Genomic DNA, 27630 nt, shown 5'->3' with positions numbered 1-27630 from the left:
GAAGAAAGTTTGCATTAACTTCATAATCTGTAATAATAGACCATAGAGAAACTACAAGTGAAATCGCCGTAGAAATAGAAGACTTTTAAATATTCATCAAAATAATAACCAAAATAACGATCAGATATTTGTGCCCATCTCTACAATCTTAATCTGTTGTATTTCTATGGCGCTGACAGTTTATCCAAATCACATGACCAATTTATTTTGATGTCATTGGTTGCAAGAACAATATTATGAATAAAAATTCAATTTACTATGTTGATAAATAGTTGAATAGAGATGGGAGTAATTTACTATGTTGATAAATAGTTGAATAGAGATGGGAGTAATTCTGTTATTCAGTATTAAATCAAATACATTTTGTGTGGTAACGGGGAAAATATTCAAACACGTTTCATTTATTTTGACAATTTATTTAAATTATACAATCGATTTTAATAAATAGCAGTTCGGATAAAAAAGCTTTTATACAATTTATAAAAAAAACACAACAATACAACTTTCTACAGCATGTTTTCAAGCTTCTTCCTAAACCTAAAATTTCTAAAACAAATCCTGATATATTCTGATATTATTGTAATCGATTGGTGTTGGATCCCTCGCTTTTCTCGAATATCTCAAACCTATTTCATCGGCTACTTTTTCTATAACCTCCAAGGCGTAATCGAGTTGTTCTTTTGTGTGACTAGCCGACAAACATATTCGAATCCTTCCTTCGGTTAGAGGCGTCGCGGGATATCCAACTCCAACGGTCGCTATTTTTTCTTTAATTAAAAACCTCACCATGGACCTACCAAAATTGGGAATCTTTTAATTTAAAGGTTATTTTCTTAGCGGATATGACTCGTACCGGCGTAGAATACAAATTTAAACTACTAATCATTTTAAAAACGTCATTTCAATTTAAAATTATTCCTATTGTAAATTAATAATTATATAAACAGCTAGAAATCTGATGCAAACAGCCGAGCCGGATCTGTACGGTAACTATCGATAAAAGACGAAGCTAAGCGTGAGAGAGATAGAGAAAACTTATTAGAGATGGGATTTCACAGTAAAAAAAAGACATCAAAGTATGTAATTAATAATTTTATACCGAAAGTCATAAAAAATATTTATATAAATAAAATACTTACGCTATTTTCGAATAAAGATAAACTAAGATCGGTACGACTGGAGAATCTTCGTTTCCGTGTATAATTAAACCCATTTGTTCCAAACGTAATCTGAAGTACCTGGTATTTCTCGCTAACCGTTCTATCCTCCGTTGTCCTTCGTTCGTACCATCTCTACCCATGATTATCTTCAGAACGGAAACGATCTGCGCGGCAACCGGTGGCGACATCGCCCAAGCGTGACGAGACGCGTAACTATGTTCTCGAATAAATGATATGAATTTCTGTAACGTCGAAAGTGAGGTTATAATACAGGTTGGTTATAATATCTTTTAATTGAATGAATAATAGTTAAGTGACAGACAGTGACAACTATTAAAAAAATAATTAGTAACAGTGATATAACTGGAAATTACGAATAGGACCCAACAATGATAGAATGAAGTAGCAATTAAGACTTTTGTTGATTTTTGAAATCGGTGAGTGCAATTTAAAAAAATGAAATTATTTTTTCGAAAATCTTTCAAATAGAAAGTTTGTTGTACATGTATGTAAGAGAGATAGAGATTCTTTGGTTAGAATTTGGTAGGATAAGGAAAATTTTTTATAAAAGGAGGGTTTGCTGGAGTGAACCCTGATATAGGAATTGCTCCTCTGCAAGGCTGGGGTTGTGGTGATTGCGTGGGGTTGTGTTTGCTACATTTTATGGAGGATTAAATGCGGAGATTCAGGAATTTTGGTTAGATGAAAAGGAAAAGAGAGCTTGCAAGCAAAAACGGTTTTTCTCAGTTTCGTTTCTTCTGGAAAACCTGTTTGTACTACACAACCAATTTCCTTCCTCCCAGGGTACCTTCAGACACTTCCAACATCTAAAGTAAATCTGATATAAAGAAAGCTAAAGTAAATCTGAGATAATGAAAGCTAAAGTATATCTAACTTAATTGAAACTAGAGTAAATCTGATCTAATCGAAGCTAAAGTAAATCTGATCTAATCGAAGCTAAAGTAAATCTGACATAATCGAAGCTAAAGTAAATCTGACATAATCGAAGCTAAAGTAAATCTGATCTTATCGAAGCTAAAGTAAATCTGATCTTATCGAAGCTAAAGTAAATCTGACATAGTGAAAGCTAAAGTAAATCTGACTTAATTGAAACTAAAGTAAATCTGGCATAATGGAAGCTAAAGTAAATCTGATCTAATCGAAGCTAAAGTAAATCTGACATAATGGAAGCTAAAGTAAATCTGACATAATGAAAGCTGAAGCGCTAACAAAATAAAACTACGGCATTATGTGACTAAATTCCGTGTAAACCGAACAGGTTTCGGTCTTAATTAGAGGAACACTAATGAATTTAGTGATCGGGAGTTAGTTACCTTTGTACCGGCTATGTATCCTCCGGCTGCGCCGAAACTTTTCGTAAAAGTACCCATCAAAACGTCGATGTCTTTCGGATCGCAATTGAAATAATCTACGACTCCCCTACCGTGTTTTCCCATCGCCCCTATGCTGTGCGCTTCGTCTAAATACAAATAAGCCTTGTACTTTTTTTTCAGAGCTATTATTTCCGGTAATCGACATATTGTACCTTCCATACTGTAGATACCTTCGATAAATATGATTATCTTCTTCCACGGTTTGTATACGTTGTTTATTTGATTCGGTTGTCCATAATAAATGGCTTCTTTGAGTAATTTTTCCAAATGTTTGACGTCTGTAATTAGGTATTCAACAATTAGTTTTTTGTAAATTCATTATGGGTAAATATAACCTCAATTTTGATTCTTACATGCCGAGTAAGTTCGTGTTAATAGATTAACTGTAATTTTTGAGGTTATGTCGTAAAAACTCGATTGAATTGGCAATTTTTTATTGAATTCGTCGATTAAAAAATGAATCTGTTCTTCTTAGCACTAAGAAAGTAGTAAAACATCTATTAGGAGTAACGTCAACTAGTGGGGAGTCAAAAATCAATTCAATTAGTGCATCCCTATTCTTTTTTTTTATGAAAGAACGCTTTTCAATTATTTTTACTCGTATATAGGATGTCATGTATACTGTGACCCCAAGGTTGTATTGTGTCCCCTTGCTGTAACACTGGGGTGCCAGAAATCTTCTACTTCATAGACTCCCAGGTGTAGTGGAGTTCTGTAGTCTCTCGCACTTCATAAGAATATAGATTGAGGTTTCGTCTTCTACATAACAGAACCTGCACGCCGCACTCTCTTTCCTGGATATAGTTTCTGTCCCAGTTACTGGTTTTACTCATAGTGCACAACAGTTTTGGATTGAACCTTTTGACAAATTGGGATATGATTCCTAACCATCTAAAGAAGGTGGTGGCTTGGTTCCATTGCCGGATGAAGACCGCATAATGGCCCCAGTGATATCCAGCAGCTGTATTGTACAGAGAGATCCGATGGTCCCTCCGATTTCGCGGAAGTATCACCGGGACCTATTGCGGGAGCAGTTTTACTGTTTTTGGAGTCAACTCTATAGAAGTAGATCCAGAGGTTTTTGGCCTATTAAACCTGTATCTTTGAGTTGGACGCCCTGGGTGGAGGAGAGTTGGAGGTCGAAACAACATTAGGATCTAATGCCGTTAAGCCCGAGCTGCCCCAACAGCTTTGGGTTTTCTCTCCTTTTATTGTCACGGCACCCCTGATATTGTAGCGTTTGAATCGCACTTTGTCAAAAGCACTAGTCAGAGCTTCGACTTCGGTAGAAATTGTTTCTTTGGGTGTAGTGGGTTCTGTTGGTTTGCTCTGAGTCTTCTTGAGGGAGAGGAGGAGTTGTCAGGACCCTTAGTCCTCAGAGGACCCCTCATCAGGGCTCGGGTACCATACACCCCTAGGCACGATTGCTTCCACCTTGGAATAAGCCCCCCCTTATGACCATGAAAGCGCGACCGATAAGGGAGGCAATTAGACCCCCTCACTAACATCAAACGTCCTTGAGAGGAGGTGTTTGGAGGCATTAAAAGCAGCCAAAGGAATATAGAATCGTTTTTAGTCGTGTTAGATGTTTTTGACGTTAGTCCTATTGAATGTTTTCCTACTTTTTTTACCAAAGTAGCAGTCCCCGTTAACTATATGGTCTACGACTGCGCAGTAAACAAAATTATCCAAGAATTTCACTGCAACGAACGTCATTTTGGAACGAATTTAAATAAATTACGTACGGTATTTTGGAACGTATCAAAATGAATCGATTCATTTCGATGTGGGAATCGAATTTGAAGGAAGAAACTGTTTTCCCGCCTCTAACAATCACACGGCGTGAGTGTACGACTGCGCAGTAAACAAAATTATCCAAAGATAACTTACTGTTATGTTTGAAAACTTTAACGGTCGGATTTGATAGTTTAATACCGAGAATCAAACTGGCGTGATTCTTTTCATCGCTCAATAGTAAACAACCCGGTGACGCAAGTGTCGGTATGTTTAGAGAATTTGTTGCGAAACCCATTCCGAAAGTAATGGCATCTTCAACGCCCAAAAATTCCGCTAATAAAGTTTCTAGTTCGTCGTGAAGTGCGCACGTGCCGTGTTGCTGTCTAGTATTGCCAGTGCTAATACCGTCGGTGTAGATGGTTTTGATTGCGTGTTCGGCACATGGCCCATTGGCTTCCGCAAAACCGAGGTAGTTGTATGAGGCTAAATTTAAGCATTTCGTTTTCAAGCCGGTAAATCTGAAACAAAACATTCTAACCTATATACCAATACAGTGTTGTCGAATCAAAAAACGGCGAAATTTTATTATCAGAAGACATAATTTGTTTTAATACGCCTGGAAACCCCACAATTTTCCTTTCTCACGGATTTTCAAAATCTTGGCTTTTAGGCACACTCTTCACTATATTTAAATAGCCCCAAAAGAAAAGTTACTAGTGATGAAAACGTCCGTTTTGGTTTGACCACCCAGTATATGAGCACCCCTACAACTTTTTGATCGGTTTTTCCATGTTATTGAATTTGGGGTGCGTTTTATTAGGCCTAATTTTTAAATAATGAAAATAAGAAATCAATATGGCAGACTTACAGTTTCATCAGAAACGATATGATAATAAAAATTGAACATACTGTATATTTCTAGTTATATTATGCCTAATTTTGAAATGACAAATCAATAAGGCAGATTCGCGTTTTCGTCAGAAATAATACGAAAATAAAAACGTAACATCCTGTATATTTCTATTCTGCGGTTTCAAAAATGTCAGTTCTGAAGTTAACAATTATTATTTAATATTTTTTACCACAAAGCATGATATTCAAGTTTTTATAACAAAACTGTTTCAAAAAAAGAGCATAGTAAATAAATTATTTGTAAATGTTGCACTCAAGATTTCTGAATTTGCTCCTGAAACCGACCCTGTGGACGAAATATAAATTGTTCGGAAATCGTGTCTAGCATGAGTAGTAAATAAATAAAATTAAATACATTAATTTTGCTCAAATCCACTAGATTTATTTGTCTTAATCGCCTATTTATTATGTTAAAAAAATTTTATAGTATGTAGTAAAAAAATTGAGGACACTACCTATATGTATATTACATTATTAGCTTTAAGTGACTTTCATATAGTTTATATCAACTGTGGAATAAATTCAATTTCTGCTTTGATTTTTTGGGTATTTAAAACCTTTATACAGTATTCTGATATCAATAAACATTAAATGTTTATGCTAATTTTAATAATAAGTATAATGGTGTAAAGTTTGGTTTATGCAGCCAAAATAAACATTAAATTAAACTATTTTTTATAACAGTTTTTAAATTAAAACACCAAGGCTGAAATCGGCGCAATAACGCGTACATAACCTCACAAAATTAAGAAATTTAACTAAAAAGTTGAAAGTTGGCGAATTTTTAACTGTTAATTTTCTGCATGAACTACCATTTCAGTGTCTTTCAACTATTTATTAATTTGTTAATTTAATGTTCAATTTATAATTTTGGCCCCATAAATCAAGGTTAAAAGAGCATGGTCGCCATATTGATTACTCTAAGGCCGATTCGTTAAACTTGTCTTTCCGTTTGCCATTTGACGTCCGTTGCAAATTTTACACCCTATTCTTAAACTTGAAGTTGCTGCTGTTAAACTAAAAATTTTGTTATTCTTTTTGACGTGTGTACCGCTGTTTGTTTTCGTGATATTTTTGTAATTCGGTATTTATGGACGATATCATGGAAAATAACGATAAGCTTTTTTTTATTGGAACAAACATAAACGGATCTAATTGGCTCTTTTCTACTGCTATGAAAGACCGACAGGGAAAGATAAAGTTATGCATTTTAATGTTTTCAATTCAAATATTAACAGCAAAAGAAAAGTCAAGTTTATCAATCGGCTATTAAGGATAGATACAATTAAATAATGTACTAATAAAAAATAATGAAGATAAATATTATAATGTGTAATTTCGTTCAACGAAAAAAAAAATACCTGTTTTACATGTACTTGAAAATTGTGTCACTATTTCAGAAAATACGATATCATGTATATTATTTACACAACACTCAAAACTATTTCTGGGATTTTTAGTAAAACAAACATATCAGATATTTGTTTCATTACTAAACGAAAAGTTTGTAGAAGTAATTGATTAGATATATCGAACATTATCGAAAAAAATTACTAAAAACTCGAAATAAAAAAGTAAAACTTCAAAACAACAAACGATGACATTTATCAACATTCTTCTTTCTATTTATTTTCTTCTTTTACGACAAACGAGATAAAAGTACCTACAGGCAACTATAAATACATCTATGTATTGCAACGATACTAACTATTGTTCGTCTGACATTTCCGAGTGCTACGTTGCCAAATAGTCAATCAATTAGACAGGGTCGGATTTGTGAAAAATGATTTTAATAAATATTGGAAAGTTTTAATCTATTTTTTTTTACGAATTATAAGAACTAATGTGTTCAATTTATTAGAACTATTTATGATACAGGGTGATCCATGAATGTTTATATTGAATAAGAATAAAATTTGGTAAAAAAACTCAAGTTATAGTTATACTTTCGATTAATAATTTTAAATCACATATGGTTTTTGAAAAAAAAAATATTTTAAAAATAAGCTAAAAATACGTTAGAATCGATATTTAATGAATGACAAGTTGTTATGGAAAAAACAATGTACAGGGTATTTCAGTTTTAAATTCAATATATCGGTACTGGAAAAGTATGAATAAGAATGAATTAGATTTTTCACTTACTCAAATGTCCACCCATTATCATTGGTAACTCGGTTTTTAAGGATGACTTCATCTCCGGGCACGCTGCAAATTGGATAATTCCAACAATCCTTAATCCTCCTATAAACGTATCTCGAATAAAAGGTGGAAAATCTATCTAAAAGCGACGCATAACCATCCCTATTTTTTTCTTTTACTATTTTCGGTGGAAATAACGCTTGACTAAGATAACCTAAAAACATAAGGATATAAAAACTGATGTGGGTTAGGGCTTTCGTGATCAACATGGGAGGTTCGAAGGATTCTTTGGTCTGACGGATTTTCGGCGTTTCCTCCGTGACATCCGACGATTTTCTATCAGACTGAAACAAACAAAAAAAAAAATAATTCGTTCACGTAGTTATTTTATTTAGGTCTACTTTTATGAATGTGTGAGTATCAAAATAATAAATCATTCGTAATCCATAAACGCATCATTTCTTTTAGAAGACAAGTTAAATATTTTTTCCACTGGTATTCCGTATAAAATAACATTTGTATACTTAATTAACTCGCGATTTTTTCCACAATGTAAGGATAAATAATAATTTTAATATCAAAAATTGACTTCTCCTTACAAATCCAAATTAGAAGTTGTTGCAACCAATATTCACAATGCGTGGTTTGATAATTTCATCAGTAATAACTTCTACATTTTCTCTTCTTCTTTAATAGTACGATTTACTGCCTTTTTCTAGTTTTCGGGCTTCATGCTCATAGATTTAACATCTCTCATTTTAGAATAATTAATTTTTGGTTAATACTTTTTTGTGTTGAATCTGGTTTGGTTCATAATGATATGGTAGAGATCTAATTTGACTTTATTGTTTTTCAAAATATTCTGCATCAAGATCATAACAAGGACTGTACGGAGGATGACCCATCAATAAGTGAGAACTGGCTTTGTCGTGGTTGGTTTCTCGGATTTTTTCGATCACTTCTGTCAAACAAATGCTGGTGTACCATTGAGAATTGGCCGTTCTACGTTGTTCCAATGGAACAGTGGCAAGATGTCCAGAATTTGTTGATTTTTGGTTCGTCTTGAAGGACCTATACAGTCAATTGTTGTTTAGTGTCGGTTTCGTATGCATAGATCCCTGATTTGTCGATCTTCTAGACGTCTTTTGAACCACTGTGATTAAATATATCAGCACAAATCGACACGAGCTGTTTTCTGCGCGATTCTCAAATTATTCGGTATCCAACGCGAATAAATATTTTTGACAAGGATGCCTCAATCTAACGGTATGTCAGTTTACGTACAGCATCGATGTTTTCGGGCACAACCGTCGGTTTTGGACGACTTTCACGAAGTTCATCCTGTAGCGATGTGCGACCACGATTGAATTCGGAAAACCAGCGAAACACGTTGACTCGGGATGGTATTCGATCACTAAAAGTCGAAGCGAGTTAATCGGCACACTGCTGTTGGTTTACCACTTCGAAAGTCTTAGAAAACCCAACGTACGAAAATTTCCTCACGTCAAGTGTACTACAAGCTAATTTCACTGGGTCATCAACATAAATTTGTTGATTTCTGACCTATTCGCAAATAGATAATTATTGAAAGAAAAATCTTATCGATACGGCTATGTAATATTTAATACAATTGGCTTTTGGCCTGTCCGAACCTTTTTCTGTACAACTTACGGTTATAAAAGACCAATAACGGCCCGAAAATTTGTATTTATGAAAATTTAGATTATTTCGTCATAATATTTAAAATTGCCGTACTAAGTTTTGCCTTAGAAATCAGATTTTATTACTTTCTCGTACATAAAGATAGATTATACGTTCATAGTAATGAGATTATCATAAAATATATCAGCTGTCATCTTCTATATCTTCGAAAACATACTACTTAGGTAAAAATCAAAACCCTTCTGTGAATTAGTGAACATTTTAACCAACAAACATTGAATAAAATGTTTTCCTTCGTGTATATAGGCCGTACACATTTTTCTAACCTCAATTAAATTTTCGTAAATATTTACATTTTTACACAACTAGATAATTGTTTATATTCGTTATGTTTGTGTCAACTACCGGTAGTTACAAGCAGTTTAAGTAAATTGGTACATAAATATTTTATTATCAATTTAATTTTAAGGTTAGAGTAAATGATACTTCTAAAATTTATTGTCCGTAATTTCCTATAATTGCTTATTACTTTAACAATTGTTTTTAATAATATATAGCTAGTGGGTTAACTGAAAAGTTTCTACCAGAGCTATAATTAATAAAAAATAACACTGGTAGACAAAAAAATGGTTCCTGCTGTAACATAACCTATCTGAGTACGAAAAAAAAACTGTAATACGTAAGGCAGTATTAATTTTTATTATTTTTCGACGTTTGGCAAATAAGTTTGTAGAAATTCTAAACAATAAAAGATGATTTTTTAACCAGAAAGATGGATCATTGGCTTCGCAATGCAAAGGCCTCTTGACATGAAGCAACGCAACCTGCAATGCAATGCAAGGCAATATTTCTTGATAAGAAGCATGCGCAGATGAAATTCAGCTGATTGTTTCACACACGATTGTTTTACTGAGTGTTACCTGCAATTCTAGGGAGAAATCTAGTTACTGTTGACTTAGAAACCAATCTGTCAATCAGGTTCCAGAAGCAAGACAGCATCAGATATAATTATCGCCAGTGATCTTTTATATTCACAAAATCACTCGCATAATGTCAAGCGATTTTGAACTTGGAAGAAATTGTATGGAATTTGGCTTGCACCATGTCAAACGGCTTTAAAGTATTCGCCAGATTTGTCCAGAATGTTCCTAAGTATATAAGAGTTCCAAAACTTCCCATATTCATCGATTAGACAACAACGCAAACTTGTAACAATACAAATGTACCGGGTGAAACATAAATGATATAAAAGCTGTGCCAAATATCGAAGTTTTAAAACACTGGTCTAGGTCTAGTAGATGATTCTATACAAAATTACAAATTCGATGGAAGATATCGTTCCTAATATTTGAATTGCTATTAGAATTATGTCGACTATGCCTATAACTACAACTTCCACCGTAAGAAGTTCTTCCAAGTTAAAAATTATTAAAAACTACTAAATGTTTGGCGATTCCCATCATCGAAGCACGAACAAGTTCGCGAAATGTGTCCTGAGGCCGGCCCTGTCCAGCTAAAATGGAATTTTAAAATTCGGCGAATTCACGCAGCGTCTTTGATCTTTCCTTTTAGAACTTTTTATTATAGCGGGCGGTTTATTTACAGTATTTCTTCTAAATAATTTATTTATTTCTTTTTTTTTCAATCGATATGCTTTTCAATATTCTCCCACCGCTTATTTATATTTTTTCGCTATTATGTTTGGTAAGATTAATTAATTAGGTAGATCTTGAGAAGGAAAAAAAGATGGCGTCGCTGATGCGACTTAGCCCACGTCTATATTAATCCACGCTACTCCACTGTACAAAATATTATCAAATAATAAAGATATGTATTAAAAGAATTTTTATCTAATCATTTTATTGGTGAATTTAACAAACACAAAGACTAGATAATTTTATATGCCATAAAACCGCCTTCTGCTTCCATTTAATAATAAAACAACCTACAATTTGAAAATTTCACACCAACGTGTGTTAAATAATAAATGAGAGCAATTCTGAATGTTGCTATATGTATAATTATCAATTTATCAATGTTAACTACGTTGGATTATCAATTCTTATAATATTAGATTCAATAAAAAATTAAATTGTAACATAAATAGTAACTGAAAAATCTGTACATCTGGCAACATCGCGATAACAAATAAATGTGTTAGAATTAAAGTCAATTAAAGTCAATTTTTAACTCGGTGAATCCTATACAAAATAGCATGGGAACGTTTTTTGTAGATTATTTTTATGAATTATAATTGTTATTTCGATGATTTTTGACATAACATAATGTTTGTGAAAAAAATAATTAGAACTGAATCTTTCGACTTTGACCTTGAATGAACACGATCTAGAGAAATAATAAAATAAACGGATCAGTACTCACTTCACTAATTGAAAATCCATTTGGTGTAGTGGCTGTTGTTTCTTCGTCCGAAGGTGTCTGAAATAAAAAATTAGGTAAAGGTTTGTGAAAGGGGCTATGAAAAATCGAAAAAAATAATTTTTGCCACATGAAGAAAGGGAATCCAAACCTGGGCGGTAGTAAATTCGGATAGATAGCACAAGGATGTTCTTTGAAACGTTGAAAAATAATGAAAACTGAATATTGTATAGATCGTACATAACAAATTATTTAAATAGTATAAAACCTAACCTAACCTGTCACACTTTTTGGACGAATTTACATCCCCGTCTAACCTAGCTTAATAGATTTTCAAAAATTTGTAAAATTGTTGAAGTTATGATTGTTTTTGTTCCAAAATTGTTTATTTTTTCGGCGTAGTTAAGATAAAAATGAGAAAACCAAAATTTCCATATACATAAATTCCTCGATTCATTGTCGAAACTGTACTTTTAAATTTTAGGTTATTATAAATTTTTTCAAGTAAGTTATATTTCCTTCAAAAATTACATACAAAAACAATTTCAAAAAAAAAATAATTTGATATCATAATGTGAACAATTTATACAAATTATTAGAAATTTTGATGAAGTAAATTTCGTTTAGCTCGAAGAGAATCCTAACCTAAAAAAAATGTTACTAATTTACTGAAGGTAAATTGTTCTCTCCTTCAGTCTCGGAAGACGATACTTTGATTATCGAAACAAGCATCAGACATTCTAATTGTGAGTGTTAATGTAAAAAGTGTATTCAGTAATCTAAATTGAATAAACTTCAAATTTAATAAGAAGTATTATACATCATTAAAAACATATCAATTTGTAGTAAAAAAATAGAAATGACTTATTAAGATAATATCAGTTGGATTAAAATTGTAAGTATTAATTATCTAATTTATCTATTATCAATAGCAGGGGCGTAGCTAGGGTTTGGCGAAGTGGGCCACCTAAAGAATCCTCTTAGGTTTGTTTATGAACCGGGAAATCCCCGATTTTTTAGTTTCGCTTTGCAAAGAACAACTTTTACTGCTTCGTTTACCAAATTCCAATATACTTTCCAATCAGATGATTCAATAGATTAGTCAACTAATTCAAATTGACTTAAATGGAAATAAATTCTTTAAAATGTTTGGATTACACCATATTTTTTTTAGAATTTCCCAAATTTCCTTCAAGTACCTCCTTTAAAAAATTTATTATTTACGTACTCGACCTGGAGACAGTGCATGAAGTATAAATTAAAATCCTAAAATGGAAGTACAATTTTGGAAATTCAAACTTTTCTTAGTAAATTTCCTCTTCTAAGGATTTTTTTTTAAATTCCAAAATATTTATACTTTACGAACTATTAGCGAAAAACCAATCATTTTTTCAAGGTGTTTAATTATTTATAAAATTACAATTTTTTTATGAAGTAATTAACAATTTTACGCACAATGATCTAGACATAATTCCGGATCGAATGAACTACTCGTAAATTTAAGTCAAAGTTAATACAGTTAGGAACTTATAGTAGAGCTGGGCGCACTTTGTAGCAGGGGTAAGAAGTTACAGGGCTTTTTTACAAAGATTTTGATTTTTTTGGTGAACATACTTGGAAAAACAACGTGACTCCCGCTTCTCTAGACTAGACTAAAATACATAACTACAAATAAATTGAAAGACGTCTCTTCTAATGTTTATATTGTTATTAAAATAATGTTGACTATGCCTGTATGTACGGCTACTATAGAAAAAAGTGGAGAACAATTAAAATCTGCTTGAGAAACAATATGAGGTAAAACCAACTGACTGATTGTGGAATAATCCCTTTTCTAGATGATTTTGGTGAAGAAAAAAGTCAAAAAACGATTTAAGTTGTTATGCTTTTCACTATTCTCCCACCAAGTAGCAACAAAAGAAAAGGGGCCTCACTAATTTGTCTTTGCCCAAGTTTATATTAAAATGCCACGTTAGCAGAGCTATATGAGTAGACAGAAAAACAATAAGCAAAAAAAAAATTTCTATTTCTGTATGGAATTGGCGACTCTCACGTCTGGTTTCGGAAAATAAAAAAGCTTCGCATAATTCCACGCCAATGATAGTGTTCTGCTGAGAAAACTCGAAAAAAATAATTTCCTTTGTGATGTCTTCAGGGTGAAACTTTTCAGACAACCCTCGTAGTTAAATTCAATAGAGGAAAATAACGATAAAATAAATATACTTTTCTTTTTGTTTTTTTACCCATATCGTTCATTTAATTTTTTTTATTCAATTATAAAACAATTTTTGGTAAAAAAAGTCATTTATTTCGATATGTCTTTGAGGTGAAATTTTCACTCAACCCTCGTAATTAAATGGAGTAGAGGAAGTCTATAGTTCTTAAGCAATGGTAGAAATCTCGGAAAAAATCATTTTTGCGACGTCTTTTTGTGAAGCTATGCAAGAATATGAAAAATTCTTTGTTTTCCAAAAAATTTTTAGTAGTATTCTATTTTCATTATTGTTTTTGCACATTTAACTTTACCTATATTAGTACATGCTACGCCACTGACCGACTATTTTCCATTTAGTTATATAAAAAATGTGTCGTTTAATTATTAAATAAATCAAAATTAATTGTATCAACTTTTGAATCTGTCCTTTACTGATCCAGCATAAAATATATAATTCTTATTACTTCAATTATGTGATATCACTTAAAAATATATAAAACAAACTTTGTTTTTTTTTAGTTATGTGAATCAGTGATAAAAATTTCACAATTTCGAGTTATTACATACCCAACTTTTCATTTAAATTTTCAAATCAAAATTTGACTTTGAAACTAGTTATATTCCACTATTTTATAAACATGTAAATTAAAATAAAAATTATTATAGGCAAAAAACGAAGTATATTAATAGAATTCCCAGAAAAAATTATCGTTTTTTATCTGAATAATAATCAAACATTATTTCGGTTACGTATTAGTATAAATGATAAGCGACTACCACAGTTTCTAAAAAATTAATGAAAAACTCACCGGTACGTGTCCATTTGAAACATTAGACTTTTTCGATACCCTATTTAATTTCGTGTAACCCTAAAACATTATCAAGATATACACATTTTGAATTAGATAAAATGTACAGTATTACTACCACTGTTTCTTCGTAGACACGATATAGATTTGATTTAGTTTTATTCATTAATTCAACTCCAGATATTAACTCAGTTTGAACGCAATCTCCAGCACTATGTTCCATTGTGGTAGACATAATTTTTACTGCAATTTATACACAACACTCACACATCCAAACCAAATCAAAGAAAACTTGAACTCCCAACCCAAATAATTATAACCTTATATATTCTGTCATAAACAACACGCAAGTGCGAACCTATGCGGACGAGATGTGCACCTTACCTTAGTCTATAGAAGTGTAATTAGTACTTTCGTGCTTTCTATAATTGTTGCTTTTAAGTATTAATTACTATACGCAGTGAACCAGAAAAAAAAAGTAAACATAAAATCATTAATTAATATTTTTTTATTGATTGTTTAATTTATAAATAAGTTTAATATAGGCAACTAAACATGCACCAAGTCGTGTAAAGCTAGTTGCTCTTTTTGAAGCTTGATCATACTTTTTATGTAATATTTTAACAAATTTTCAAACTATACTTCATTAATTTCATTACTAAAAGATATGATAACAAAATTAGCTATTATTTCAACAACGAATTAAAAAAGTTTCAAGTTACTGGACTACTACGATTTGATATTATCAAATTTATTCGTCTCTGCGTACCTAATTTACAATAACAATTAATTATAATTATGCTTAACCACGCGAAATTTGAAACATTATATTTTGTGGTGCCCATGACTTATCATTTATATAAAAGTAATGCTGATATGCAATATTAGGAAGGGGCGTCGAATTTGTTTTTTTTTTAATCAAGGGACATGATATGCTTCTGTGAGGAAGATATATTTCAAATAGCTCAAAGCTAATCAAGGAGCATATAGAGTAAAAGTTTCGAACTTTGAGGTAATGTTTTTCATGTCATCGCAAATCCTATTAGAGGTAATCCAAGATATACGTCAAAATGGCGGCCGTGGGTTAAGCAATCGATTTTCTCGTATGTACCCGTGTTAGTTTTGTATTGTTTTTTGTGATGTTAAAAGGACTTCACAGATACTTTCGGTGAAAATAATACAGCTGAAACTGAGTATTTTTACACTTTATTTAGTATGCTTTCAATGAATTCACAAAATTTAGAAAACTTATTTTTTTGTTGGAGTTTGATTGATGTATTTAAGTATATAAAACACAAGGACAAACTAATAGCTTTAGGTGGAGTTGCCCCTTTTTCATGTTAGATGAAAAGAGCTTGTTTTTCAGACTATATTTTCCGGTTACCTATGCTATCAAAACCACGTTTCCGGAAGGAATTTGGCACTTCATCAAGTAACAACTTTTTAAGAAGCCTTTTTGCAATAAAACTGGACATAATAAGTTGTGAAATCCAACCAATAACTTCACAAACTACACAGAGACTTACGGTAAAGCATTTATTCACCCTAGGGCGGCCATTTTTAAATAGGTATCAGCTGATTTTGACAATTCGTTATCGCTCAAATGATCATTTAAGGATACGTGACTTATGACAGGGGACCTTTAGTTTAGTTTTTTATCAATTGCAAATTTAATGGGGGTATTTCAGTGCACGTGAAAACATATTTTCCAGTGTGTTTTGATAAGTGATGACATCTTCAGGTTGAGATCGCAAACTTTTCAGGCAACCGTCAACTTATGAAAAATAAAATCGCTAAAAAATCATATATTACTAGTAGTCGAAAATGAATCTTTGAAATGAAGCATTTATCACATTATTTTTATTTGAGTCATTTAGCATGTGCTACTACACCAGTGGGACAATTAAAAAAGGGCGAGTCACTGCAGTGTTGCCAGTATTGAAAAATTTTCTTTAATATAAAGGATTTTGAATTCATAATTTTGCCATTAAACCAATGAAGATTTTTATAGGAATTTGAAGGATTTAGTGGCAAACTTTTATACTACCACAAGTTTATCAACATATTTGTTCTTATTAAAGTTGCATTGAATGAAATGCAAAACGCCATTTTGCTTGAGATTGATGTTTTGTTGGTTTTGTTTCCATTTTTATTAAATAATTTTCATTCGTGCCAGTTTTTTTATTAAAATACTTTGCTGTGCGGCCATCTACCACTATTTTAAAGGATATGAAAAAAATTTGACAATTAGTCCAAATGTCGTCAAGAAAGTCTGGCAACAATGGCACTGAGTCTCGAAAAAAATTGACACTTAGTCATTAAAATCATTAAGAAAGTCTGTCAACAATGTCACTGAATCTGGAAAGGAATTTGTCCATTAGCTGAAAGATTGCTAAGAAAGTTTTGCAACAATGTCACTGAATCTCGAAAAAAACTGACATTTAGTCATTAAGATCGCCGAGAAAGTCTAGCAACAATGATAATTTTCATATCAACCTCAATGCTATATTGCCTGTATTTTTGTTACATACCTATTATTACATCTCATTAATAATGTGCATTTTTTCATAATATATTTAAAATTTTCCAGTCATATATAATGAATAAACACATAAATTCACAACTTTCAATTTATTACAGTTTAAATACATATTACTTAACACTACAACCAAACATCATTAAATTTTCATTCCAAACATTTTTTCAACACTTTAAAACACGAAATCTTTCAACCAAATATCACATATTGATTTATACTCTGACAAAAGTTTTTTTTTATGAGTTATTGCACCTTCTTTGTCATTTTTCGTTAAACAATTTGTCATTAAATGAACTTCCTTAACAAATTCTTCTGGTACATCACTGTTCCATATGTCATGAAAATGTTTATTTTCTTCAGAAGGTAGTAACCTACTTAATGTTTGCTCAATAATTTCCTTCGATATTGATTTATCCACGCTCTCTGTCACCATTGGAGGAAGGTTGCTTAACGGCTTTGGTAATGCGGTACCAGAATTATTACTTGTGCTATTCAAAGGAAAAGCTATCCGTTTGTTTGTTATCCGTGATTTTGGTGGTGGATTAGATGCACTATAATTTAACATGGGTGGATCATTCCAGCCTGGAGGAACTAGAAATATGAAAATTAAAATCTATATGTACTATTACAGCTTTTGTACCTTTCGCTTTGTTATCCATTTTCAAAAACCCATAACCCCACAATTACTACGACCACAGATCTTGATTTTATGATGAGGTGTCATGTCAGTTCGCATGTCTTGAACGAAAGTTGTATTTAAAAAATGATACAGTTTTATTGAAATTATAAAATAAAAGGCTAGTGTATGAAAAATATGATTACATGAAACTATCTATAGAGAAAAACTGAAACAAGATGAGAAATACTGTTATTATCAATTAGTATTTTCGAAGGCACGTTAAGTTTGTTGATCCTCAGCAACCTATTTTAGATCTGTGTTGTTGATTCTGGACACGTTTAACTAATTTTTTTAAGCGGGTCTCACATATCTTTAAATACGAACTGGTTTAGGAGTTTTACCGTGATTTGTTGTACTTTTTTGAGTAAATTACAAAAATGACCTACAAATTGAGGGTCTTAAAAGGAGTTCAATAAGCAGTTAATTAAGTTTAATTGTCACTATTCGGTATTACGTATAAATAACTGATTGGAATTTGAATTCTTAAGAAGTAGAAAGGAACCCTGATTGAAATCGGAATTAATCAATCAAACAAAGCTACTGATGATAAGCATCAAATGTCATTTAAATAAAATTTAGGTTAGAGTTTACATGATATACTTTGAGTATTTAGTATACGAAAATATTTACTAAATGATGCAATGATAGACAGATGATTTCAAAAAATTGCATTATATAGTAATATCACTAAAAAGTCCGGAAGCAACTCCTAAGAGGCGTTAAAATGTTTCTAAAAATATTGCAACATTCGAAACTCTTGAATTTGAAACAAAGTGTAACTCGTCATTATTGTACGCATACTAGGAAAATAAAATCAGTTGATGTAAAAAAAATTGGACCTTTTGGTTGGTTTCTTTTAGTAAATGTATCCAAAAATATATACGGCTTATAGTTAATATTGAAATTTGTAGGTGATTCCCGCTACAACATTTTCGTTAGGCGTTTGGCAAATGCAAAGAAAAAAATGGAAAGAACAACTTATAGCAGATTTACAAGAAAGAACTGCCAGTCATCCGGTTAAATTACCAGAGGAGTATGTAAAGTTTTACTTGATAAAATATGAATAAATAATCAGTATTTCAGTTTGGATAATCTAAAGGATTTGGAATATAAAACTATCCATGTGAGAGGTGAATTTCTTCACGATAAAGAATTATACATTGGACCCCGTTCAGTGTTGGTGAAAGGTGATGCTTCTACAAAAAGTTCACTCGTATCCGGAAGTGCAAATACGACTCAGGGTTATTTGGTTGTCACTCCATTCAAGTTGGAGAATAGAGAGTAATGCTTTTAGTATTTTTCATTATTGAGTGAAGATTGCTTTTAAATTCAAATATTTTAGTGATACTATATTGATAAATAGAGGATGGGTACCTAATAAACTAAAAGATCCAAAAACTAGACAAGAAGGTCAAGTTAATGGAGTTGTGGATGTAATCGGTGTATTAAGAACTCATGAACCTAGACCTAATTTCACCATGAAAAATAGAGAAGGAAGTAACATCTATTTTTATAGGTAAAATTCTTTTATATATTGAAGTTGAAGTTAATTGTGATGTTATGTAGGGGAGATGGGGGACAGTTGATCACAAAAATCATAATCTTATTTTATCTATGTTTTATACAATATGTCTTTCGGTATTTTAAACACATTTGCAGCCATTTTGTAAATGAAAATATCGTATTATTAATTATTTTTGATAATGTTTAATAATAAAACACCCCCATAAAAGGGAACACTTGATCAGAGGGATAGGGAGACTTTGTCACTTCTTCTGCTGTCAATTAATCAATGTTTGCGATCACTTCTGGCCATTTTATCCTGTCTCTGGTGGTATGAATTAATTCGCCTGTAGTGCTATCAAATTTTTAATATTGAGTAGCAACGACATCCTCTTTCTGCCCAATCCCTTTCTTCCCTCTATCTTTCTTTTTATCAAAAGTTGAAGAAAATATCGTGTTCAGTAGTTTCTTCTTCGGTTTTCCTTGCTATCCATAGAACTCTCAAAATTCCACATTTTAAAAACCTCCTATCTGTTTAGGCCTTTAATTTGGGCTACCCATTTAATGATTTCTTCCTTCATTTTTTAAATGATGTTTCCTGTCTGCAGTTTTTCTTGTCAATTAATTCTTGCAATATTTTGTCTTGTTTATTATTTTTTCTATTATTAATTCTGATATTGATCCTTTTCGAATGCTTTAGTTCTTTATTTTGTCTTAGTTTTGCCTGCTATTTCTATCGGGTACTCATATTCATTGTCCAGTTTTCTACTGAGTATGTTAATGTTTAACCTATTACGTTTTTCTTTTTTTGTCTCCAGTTCTTCAATTTAGTTTACTCATTTTATTCTTGCTTCCTTCTTTTAATTCCTAATCATTTTTCCTGCTTGAAATTTATCTTTTCAATTGATCTGTCTGTATTCTCTCTATATGTGTATAAGTTTTGTTTTGTTCATTATTTTTTGACGTTTATTCTTTATTTTTTCTTTTCCAATGTGTTTGCTCTTCATTTTGCCCACACTTAGTTTTTCCTGCTATTACTCTCAGGTTTCCATTTCCATCGTCCAATTTTGTGCTGCATATGTTACAGTTGTGTTTCCACACCGATAATGTCATGTCAAGAATTTTGTATCCCAGTATATTTTTATTTTACTCGTAGTGTATTTTCTTCATCCTTTTAACTATTTTGCAATTATTATTTCATCTTCTTTACTTTCAATATATTTGTTACTCCTTATTATACAGGTCATTTTAATTTTTGTTTATCATATTAACCGACATCTATTTTCAATTTTTTTTTGCTTCTAGATTGATATCTAAGAATATTTTATCTAAAAAATTGAAAACACTTGTATGGATTTGTCATTATTTTAGCTTGTCTTGAGGTTTATGTTTTTAGAAATTGGGATAATGTAAAACCGAAAGCTAATTAGGTCCCCCATGGGTGAACTTTCGTTACGAATTTCAGCATCACTCTGTTATTTTATATGGAACGATTACAGAATAATTCATTACACTACACGATAAAATAATTACAAATCTATTTTGAATTCTGAATAAATCTTTCTGAAAAATGAAAATTAATGATATTTTTTGTACCACTCATGAATACAAACAAAAAGTTTCATTTATCATTTCTTTATTCAGGGATTTGAATCATATGACGGCAGTAACTGGAGCTTCGCCAATTTTCTTAGATGCTACCAACGATTTTGATATTCCAAATGGACCTATCGGAGGACAAACTAGAATTTCTCTGAGAAATGAACATTTGTCATATATTTTGACTTGGTTTAGTTTATGTGGTGCTACTAGTTTTATGTGGTATAAAAAGTTCATCAAATAAATAAATAATCGTTATATAGTGTTGAATAAATTAGATTAAGAGTTTCTCGGATGATGTGGATATTTTATTTGGCAAATAACCCAACAAAAAAACTGATACGATACGCATTACAAACAACAAAGACACCATAGAGACACCAAAGGATCTACTATGTGAATGTCCTTTTTGTTATAGCAAAAGGCTTAAGTACCTCGAAGGAGTAGGGAATTGGGATGAAAAACACCAGAAAAATAGCTACATTTAAGAAGAATTTATGTTTTTTTGAGGTAGAACAACAACACAAAATATATTTTTAAATATACGGCGATTACACCATAGAAAGTCTTAATACAGGTACACAATAATCCTTCCATCCCTAACTGGTCTTTATGTCCTAATAGTGTACAACTAAATAAACCTCCCCGTTATACTTGAAACACTTTTTGGGAAAAACCAATATACCTGCCTCTTACCTTTTCATACTTATACGAAACCAGGCGAGACGTTTGGAATCGAGGAGAAATTCATTCTGTCCCGGGACATCGAAACGACCAGCCGAGATTTCAGCGAAGCTACGCCGTTTCCAGAGATTCAGCCCGCGCGATGTAGTTTAATTTTTGTTTTGTTGATGTATATATACAATAGTATCGAACTTTTTTTTTATTTCCGGATATATTTTGTACAAAAAAAACTCGAAAGAAAATTGTTTATTTAATTTATTTTCAGAAGGTATAAGATTTTGGCACTAACATCAACAATACCATTTACAATTATAAATAATTTATAAAATTTTATATTATATATTCTCTGTAAAATATAGTGGTCTTTTAAAATATTAATATTCTGTTAATACTAAATAATAACATTGTCCAACAAATGGTATATACAGTGTGTTGTGAAAATATTATTGTTCAAATTTGAGGTTAAGAATCGATAATATTTATTTTCGATCTATGAGGATTTTAAAATTCAAGAAGACTGACTCTAAAATCAAACCTAAATGATAAATTGATGAAATGTGGAGGATATCACAAATTAAACAGAAGAAAAAATATATTTCAATTAGGTTGAAACAGAAAAATACATCAGAGATAGAAAAAAATAATACCAAGTATAATAATCGACAAAAATGTGAAAGTCAAAAATACAAGAAAAAGTGTACGAGGGAGGCCAAAGTGACAATAACAAAACAATTTACACATCAGGGATGATAAGAAAGATATCTAAAAAGAAAATCTTAAAATCGAGAAAGTTTCATATTTAACAATAAAAAAACTGATCATCAAGTGCTTGTACAAGAAAAACATTGAGACTTTGCAACATTTTTTTCTATTACGTTGTGCTAGACTTCCTGGATGTGTATTTTGACTCCGTACAACTTATAAGCTACTTCGAGCAATCATTTTTCGTGTTTTAACGTTGGTGAATCTGCAAGTATAATTTTTGTAAAAGTGAAACAAGGAAAATGGAGTTTTTTATTGGCACATTTTCGCTCAGAAAGACCTTCAAAAACTAACGAAAACGTTGAAAGTGTACATTTAATTCTGACAGACAATCAGTTAAAGACTTTCAGTGCTACTATCAATAGAATGAACAACGACTCCTCTGGTATATGGCTACCTCGCTGGTGTACTTCTAAGGGGAAAACATTTTTTGTGAAAAAAAAAATCCCATTTCTTTTTAGGTTTCCTACAACTTCTCCAGATTGTAAGAAAGTTTTCAAACCAATTAGAACCATAATTTTCTTTTCTACAGTCAATTGAAAAGTCTTTATACTGTTCTATGTTGAGAGAAAGAAGACTATTTCACAGAAAAAATTACACACTGTTAGAAAAAAAAAAATTAAGTGGTTTCCGGTCTAGATTATAAATTTTGACATATAACTTGTACTGAAGAGTCCCGATGAGACATAAAAAGATCTATAACTTATGATGATTTAATAGAAAACACGCAAGAATGACTAGTTGACAAAAATCCATGAATTAAGCCGTCCTTTCCTCCAAATTAATACCAGAGTGACTAGTTCTTGTTTCAAATTGTGAAATTTCTTGAACAAATACCTATTTTGATAACCTTGATTTGGAAAGTGGTAAAAAAATTGAAAAACGTTTGAGAAAATATATACAATTTGAATTGATATATAAAATGATTTTTTTATCTTGTTGTTTCACCCTCGTATATAGTATAATTAATATATTTTCATTACATCCTGTATAGTTAATTACAATTTTTGGACAATATAATATTTGTCATGCTTTATTTACTTAAAAATTATGAACCTACTTCAACATTTACCTTATAAATAATGTTTTCATGGAAAAAATAGATAATGTGGTATTTTTAACACCCATTTGGAATGTAATGACAATTTTTTAGGATAAAAAAACGGTCTGTATTCGAAAAATGATAATTTTAGTGGGAAATTCGAGCTTTTAACAATTTCACCTACCTTGAAATTCTGAAACTTTACTTCTAAATAGGTATTAAAAATAATATTATCTTTAAACATATAAAAATGAAGAATAAATTGGACTAAAATTAATATATTATTATATTTTATATCTTCTATGATTAAAAATTTGGCAACTTTGCGTTAACCGTATTTAAATATATCTTCGATTCTATAAATTAAAAACTTATTGCGTTAAAAAATGAAAGGAACATTGTACTTTAGTAGAAAACGAAATCGAATTTTGATCCACTGAGCATTGGTACAAATACATATTCAATTAGATGGGCACTGAAGAAAATGGTAAAGGATGTACAAAGAAATACCGTACGTAGAGTCAACTAAAAGACTTTATACATATGACATAATTTGATAAAAAATGTCACACTATTAGAAAAAAAAATTTAAAAAGCGGTTTCCGGTACAGATTATAAATTTTCACTTATAATTGTGCTGAAGAGCCCCGATAAGACACAAACAGGTCAAAAAATTTTTCATTTTCATTGCAACTTATATAATGCAGAATCTATAGTGTTACTGTTACGTTGTTCAGGGGAAATAGAACAGAACTATCATATAGGGTGTTTCAGAAGTAATTAAAATAAAATAAGACAAAAACCACCATTTTGGAGTTTTAAATATTTTAATAGGTCACGTGCTGCAATGAAAGGAAAGAAAAAAATGCAAAAACAAAGAATAGTTTGAAATTTGACAAAAATATTTTAAGAATTACGCAATTTGATAAAAAAATGTCTCTTACTATTCTATTTTATATTTATTTAAATATAAAAGCATTTGGAATTATGTTAGGATCTTAAAATCAAACAGTATCCAAGTGGTTTCCAGTTTAAATTATATATTTTGAATAAAAGAACATATAACTTGTACTGAAGAGTCCTATTAAGACCTAAACAGGTCTACAAATTTCCCATTTTCATTTCCAACTAAAAGATATTATCGTAATCGATAATGTCACTGTCATGTTTGTCGAGGTAAATATAACACAACAGAAAAAACATATAGGGTGATTAAGAAGTTATAAAGATAAAAAGAAATGAGACGAAATCATAAAATGACTCGAAGACCACCAGTTTGGAGTTTTAAATATTTTACTAGGTTATGTGCTGCAATGAAAAGAAAGAAAAAAATGTAAAAGTAAAGAATAGTTTGCAATTTGACAAAAAATATTTTAAGAATAATGCAATTTGATAAAAGATGTCAAACTATTGAATAAAATATTAGGAAAAGTGACATTTCACATAAAATGTCATTTACAATTATGTTTTTTATTTATTCAAATATAATATTTGGAATAATGTAATGTGCTGAAGAGTCCCATTAAGACTTAAATAAGTCTACAAATTTCCCATTTTCATTAATCAACTAATAAATTCAATAATGTCACGTTTTTCAGGGGAAATAACAAAAAAATATATAGGGTGATTCAGACTGCAACAAAAGAAAAATGTACAAGCAATGAATAGTTTTCAAATGACATAATTTGATAAAAAAGTGATACAATTAGAGAAAATATTGAAAAAGGGATATAGTTTCACATTTCCGTTTTTATTATTGGATAAAGACCCTAAAAATAAATAATATCCAAATGATTTGCTGTCTAGATTATAAATTTTGAACAATAGATTATATAACTTGTACTGAAGAGTCCTATTAAGACCTAAAAAGGTCTACAAATTTCCTATTTTCATTGCAAACTAACAAAAACGGTAATGTCAGTCACGGTTTTTCAAAGGAAATAAAAAAAAACATATAGATTGATTCACAAGTTATAAATGTATGAAAATAATAGAAAAACACATAAGACCACAAGTGATTGCAATAAAAGAAGAAGTACAGACAGTGAATAGTTTGCAAGTGATATAATTTGATAAAAAAAGTGTTACAATTAGAGAAAATCTTGAAAAAGGACAGTTTTACAATTCTGTTTTTATTATGGAATAAGGATCAAATGATATCCAGTACAAATTGTAAATTTAAAACAAAATTTTAATAACTTGTACTGAAGAGTCCCAATAAGACCTAAACAGGTCAAAAAAGTTCCCATTTTCATTGCAAATTAGAAGATTTTAAATGGAATCGATAACGTCACTGTCACATTTGTCAGGAAAAATATAACAAAATAAAAATAATATTAAAAATTGTTCAAGGAGTGGAAGACTGGTTAGGTTTTGTCTTCTATTATTCATTGAGGAGGGGATTGTTATATCATAATTGATTTAGGAATTTTGTGTTCTTAGTTTAATCAAAAATGCCAAGCAACAACAAGCTTCCTCACTAAATTTAAAAAAAGTTTGTATTTGATTCATCGCTTATGAACTGGAATGCCTACAGTTATATAATTTTTAAAATTCAGTCAAAACGATGTTTTTTTTGAATCCAAATTAGTTAAAAACTATCTACAATGTAAATCTATAATCCATTGAACATTGTATTACTTTTTCTTTTTGGTCGAAGAATTCCTTAAATTGTTGTTTAAATTATCAGGAGGATGAGGTACACTACCATTTGCTATTCTGAAATAAAAAACGAACATTAGTATTTCATTTACATAAAAAATATACAGTGTAATTCAAAATTAAAGTTTAAAATTCTAGTTAAGTGTATGCACAACTCAAATATAGAGTTATACTGTTAATTAAATGTAATAAACTTGTTCTATTGACACATTTATAAAAAAAAACAAATTAGAAATTTCATTAATACCAACAGTTACTAGCCACTTAAATGATGGAATTTAGAAGGAAAGGAGTAGAAACTGGAGAATATTACCGACCCTCCAAAAAAATATATCCACTTTATCAATCAAACCCGAAAAATTTCTAATCGAAATTATAATTCAAGAAAAAATAGATGCTAAATTTTAAATGAATAATGTGGGTTTAGAAGACCAAGATTTAATTTTTGTAATAATGGCTGAGCAAAAAGCTTTATCGAACTTAAAAAGGCATTTGACAGAGTATGTGAGGTGCTACTATAAAAGTCTTCTGAATAGTGTATGGTCTCTTAAAATTCTAGATGACAATGGTAAATCTAGTCCAAGGGGCCTTAATCTCTAAAAATTGACTTCAAACTAGTATGGGGTTGTTTATATTCTCCAAATAAAATAGATGACCGTGGTAACAGTGTTTTGGAGACTTTAATATGTAGAAAGCAACTCTAAGCTAGTATGAAATTGCTGTACACACTCTAAACTTGGTAATAGAAGTCTGAGGATGAGTTTAATGTATATAGTGTATGGTTTCTTAACAATCTAGTCTGAGGGGCCTTAATCTGTAGAAAGCAACTCTAAGCTAGTATGAGATTGTTTATGTTCTTTAAACTCTTTCTAAACATGTTACAGGTGGTCTGAAAGACCTTAATATGAAGGAAAAAAACGTACTGATCAATTGCTCTCTTTATGGACAACCAAACAGCACTGTAGGCACTCAATTTTGTTGAAATCAACTCTAAACCTGTATGGGATGGTCTAAGTTCTCTAAGCACAACTGATGACCACAATAAAAGTATTTTAGAGGCATTAATGTGGAGAAAGCAACTCTATACTAGTATGGGATTCCATGTGTCTTCTAAACACACTGAATGAGCATTGTGAAAGTAGTTTAAAGGGTCTTAATATGAAGAAATCAACCCTAAGCTAGTAATAAATTGGGTATAAGCATAATATATAATCATGGTAAAGGTGGTCTGGGGGGTCTTAATGATTATTAAATTCAAGTTTTATAGCCTGTAAATTATTTAAGCGAAAAAAAAATTCAGTTTTTGGCTTGGAGTTGATAAGTTTTGAACATTTCAATTTCTGTTTATAAATAACCAAAATCCTGATGTGTTACAATTAACATCAAAAGGGTTAAGTAAAATACGATTTAAAAGCGTTTCACCTTGTTTCTCTTCTTGGTACGGAAGCACGTTGGTCGTCCATCCTACCAGATTGAAATCTCATAATTAACGAAAAGAAATCTTCATCGGGGACGGTGGCTCCGCTTTTACTACTATTCGTTGGCGGCGGGGGATCAGTTTCTGCGTCAACGGCGGCGACAGGCAACGGAGATCTCTGATCTTCCAAACGAGAATCTTGACAACGGACTAACTGATCTAAGAAATTGTCATCGGGAACACTGTTTACACTGTTAGAACGATGCGGATCCGACAATATTTGACGAGAATTCGATTGCAAACCTAAAATAAAACGATTAGTTTCTGATATTAA

The 27630-nt window shown here is 31.0% G+C and overlaps 4 protein-coding genes across 10 annotated transcripts in view; 1 reads left to right on the top strand and 3 right to left on the bottom strand.

Annotated features, from left to right (window-relative positions):
- Positions 1-394: 394 nt before the first annotated feature.
- On the bottom strand, positions 395-14856 carry LOC130896840 (serine palmitoyltransferase 2). Of its 3 annotated transcripts, none has more exons than XM_057805174.1 (8): positions 14529-14856; positions 14411-14470; positions 11390-11446; positions 7349-7689; positions 4445-4809; positions 2495-2832; positions 1140-1402; positions 395-793 (listed from the first exon to the last, which is right to left on the bottom strand). In XM_057805174.1, the coding sequence occupies exons 1-8, from the start codon at positions 14643-14645 to the stop codon at positions 547-549; spliced, it is 1788 nt and encodes a 595-aa protein (XP_057661157.1). In that variant the 5' UTR covers positions 14646-14856; the 3' UTR covers positions 395-546. The 3 variants fall into 3 exon arrangements, with proteins under 3 accessions (XP_057661157.1, XP_057661156.1, XP_057661158.1); XM_057805173.1 differs by having other exon boundaries at positions 14526-14825; XM_057805175.1 differs by having other exon boundaries at positions 14532-14823.
- Positions 14857-17026: 2170 nt separating this feature from the next.
- Positions 17027-17809, bottom strand: LOC130896839 (uncharacterized). The gene is made up of 2 exons (XM_057805171.1): positions 17590-17809; positions 17027-17540 (listed from the first exon to the last, which is right to left on the bottom strand). Exons 1-2 carry the CDS (start codon positions 17606-17608, stop codon positions 17122-17124), a joined length of 438 nt encoding a protein of 145 aa, XP_057661154.1. The 5' UTR covers positions 17609-17809; the 3' UTR covers positions 17027-17121.
- A 374-nt stretch (positions 17810-18183) lies between these two features.
- On the top strand, positions 18184-21025 carry LOC130896831 (surfeit locus protein 1). Its single transcript, XM_057805165.1, has 5 exons — positions 18184-18487; positions 18540-18661; positions 18712-18909; positions 18971-19144; positions 20776-21025. The coding sequence occupies exons 1-5, from the start codon at positions 18353-18355 to the stop codon at positions 20972-20974; spliced, it is 828 nt and encodes a 275-aa protein (XP_057661148.1). The 5' UTR covers positions 18184-18352; the 3' UTR covers positions 20975-21025.
- A 627-nt stretch (positions 21026-21652) lies between these two features.
- LOC130896822 (G-protein-signaling modulator 2) overlaps positions 21653-27630 on the bottom strand; it is a 29654-nt gene continuing 23676 nt past the window's right edge. For all 5 annotated transcript variants that reach the window (XM_057805153.1, XM_057805154.1, XM_057805155.1 and 2 more), the window contains 2 exons: positions 27302-27599; positions 21653-25936 (listed from right to left, as the gene is read on the bottom strand). In XM_057805153.1, the coding sequence (XP_057661136.1) occupies positions 25855-25936; positions 27302-27599 (380 nt within the window). In that variant the 3' untranslated portion in view covers positions 21653-25854. The remainder of the gene's footprint in view (positions 25937-27301; positions 27600-27630) is intronic.

The sequence above is a fragment of the Diorhabda carinulata genome, chromosome 7 (genome assembly GCF_026250575.1).
Source record: "Diorhabda carinulata isolate Delta chromosome 7, icDioCari1.1, whole genome shotgun sequence".
Taxonomy (NCBI): domain Eukaryota; kingdom Metazoa; phylum Arthropoda; class Insecta; order Coleoptera; family Chrysomelidae; genus Diorhabda; species Diorhabda carinulata.
This window is presented reverse-complemented; position numbering and strand designations above follow the sequence as displayed.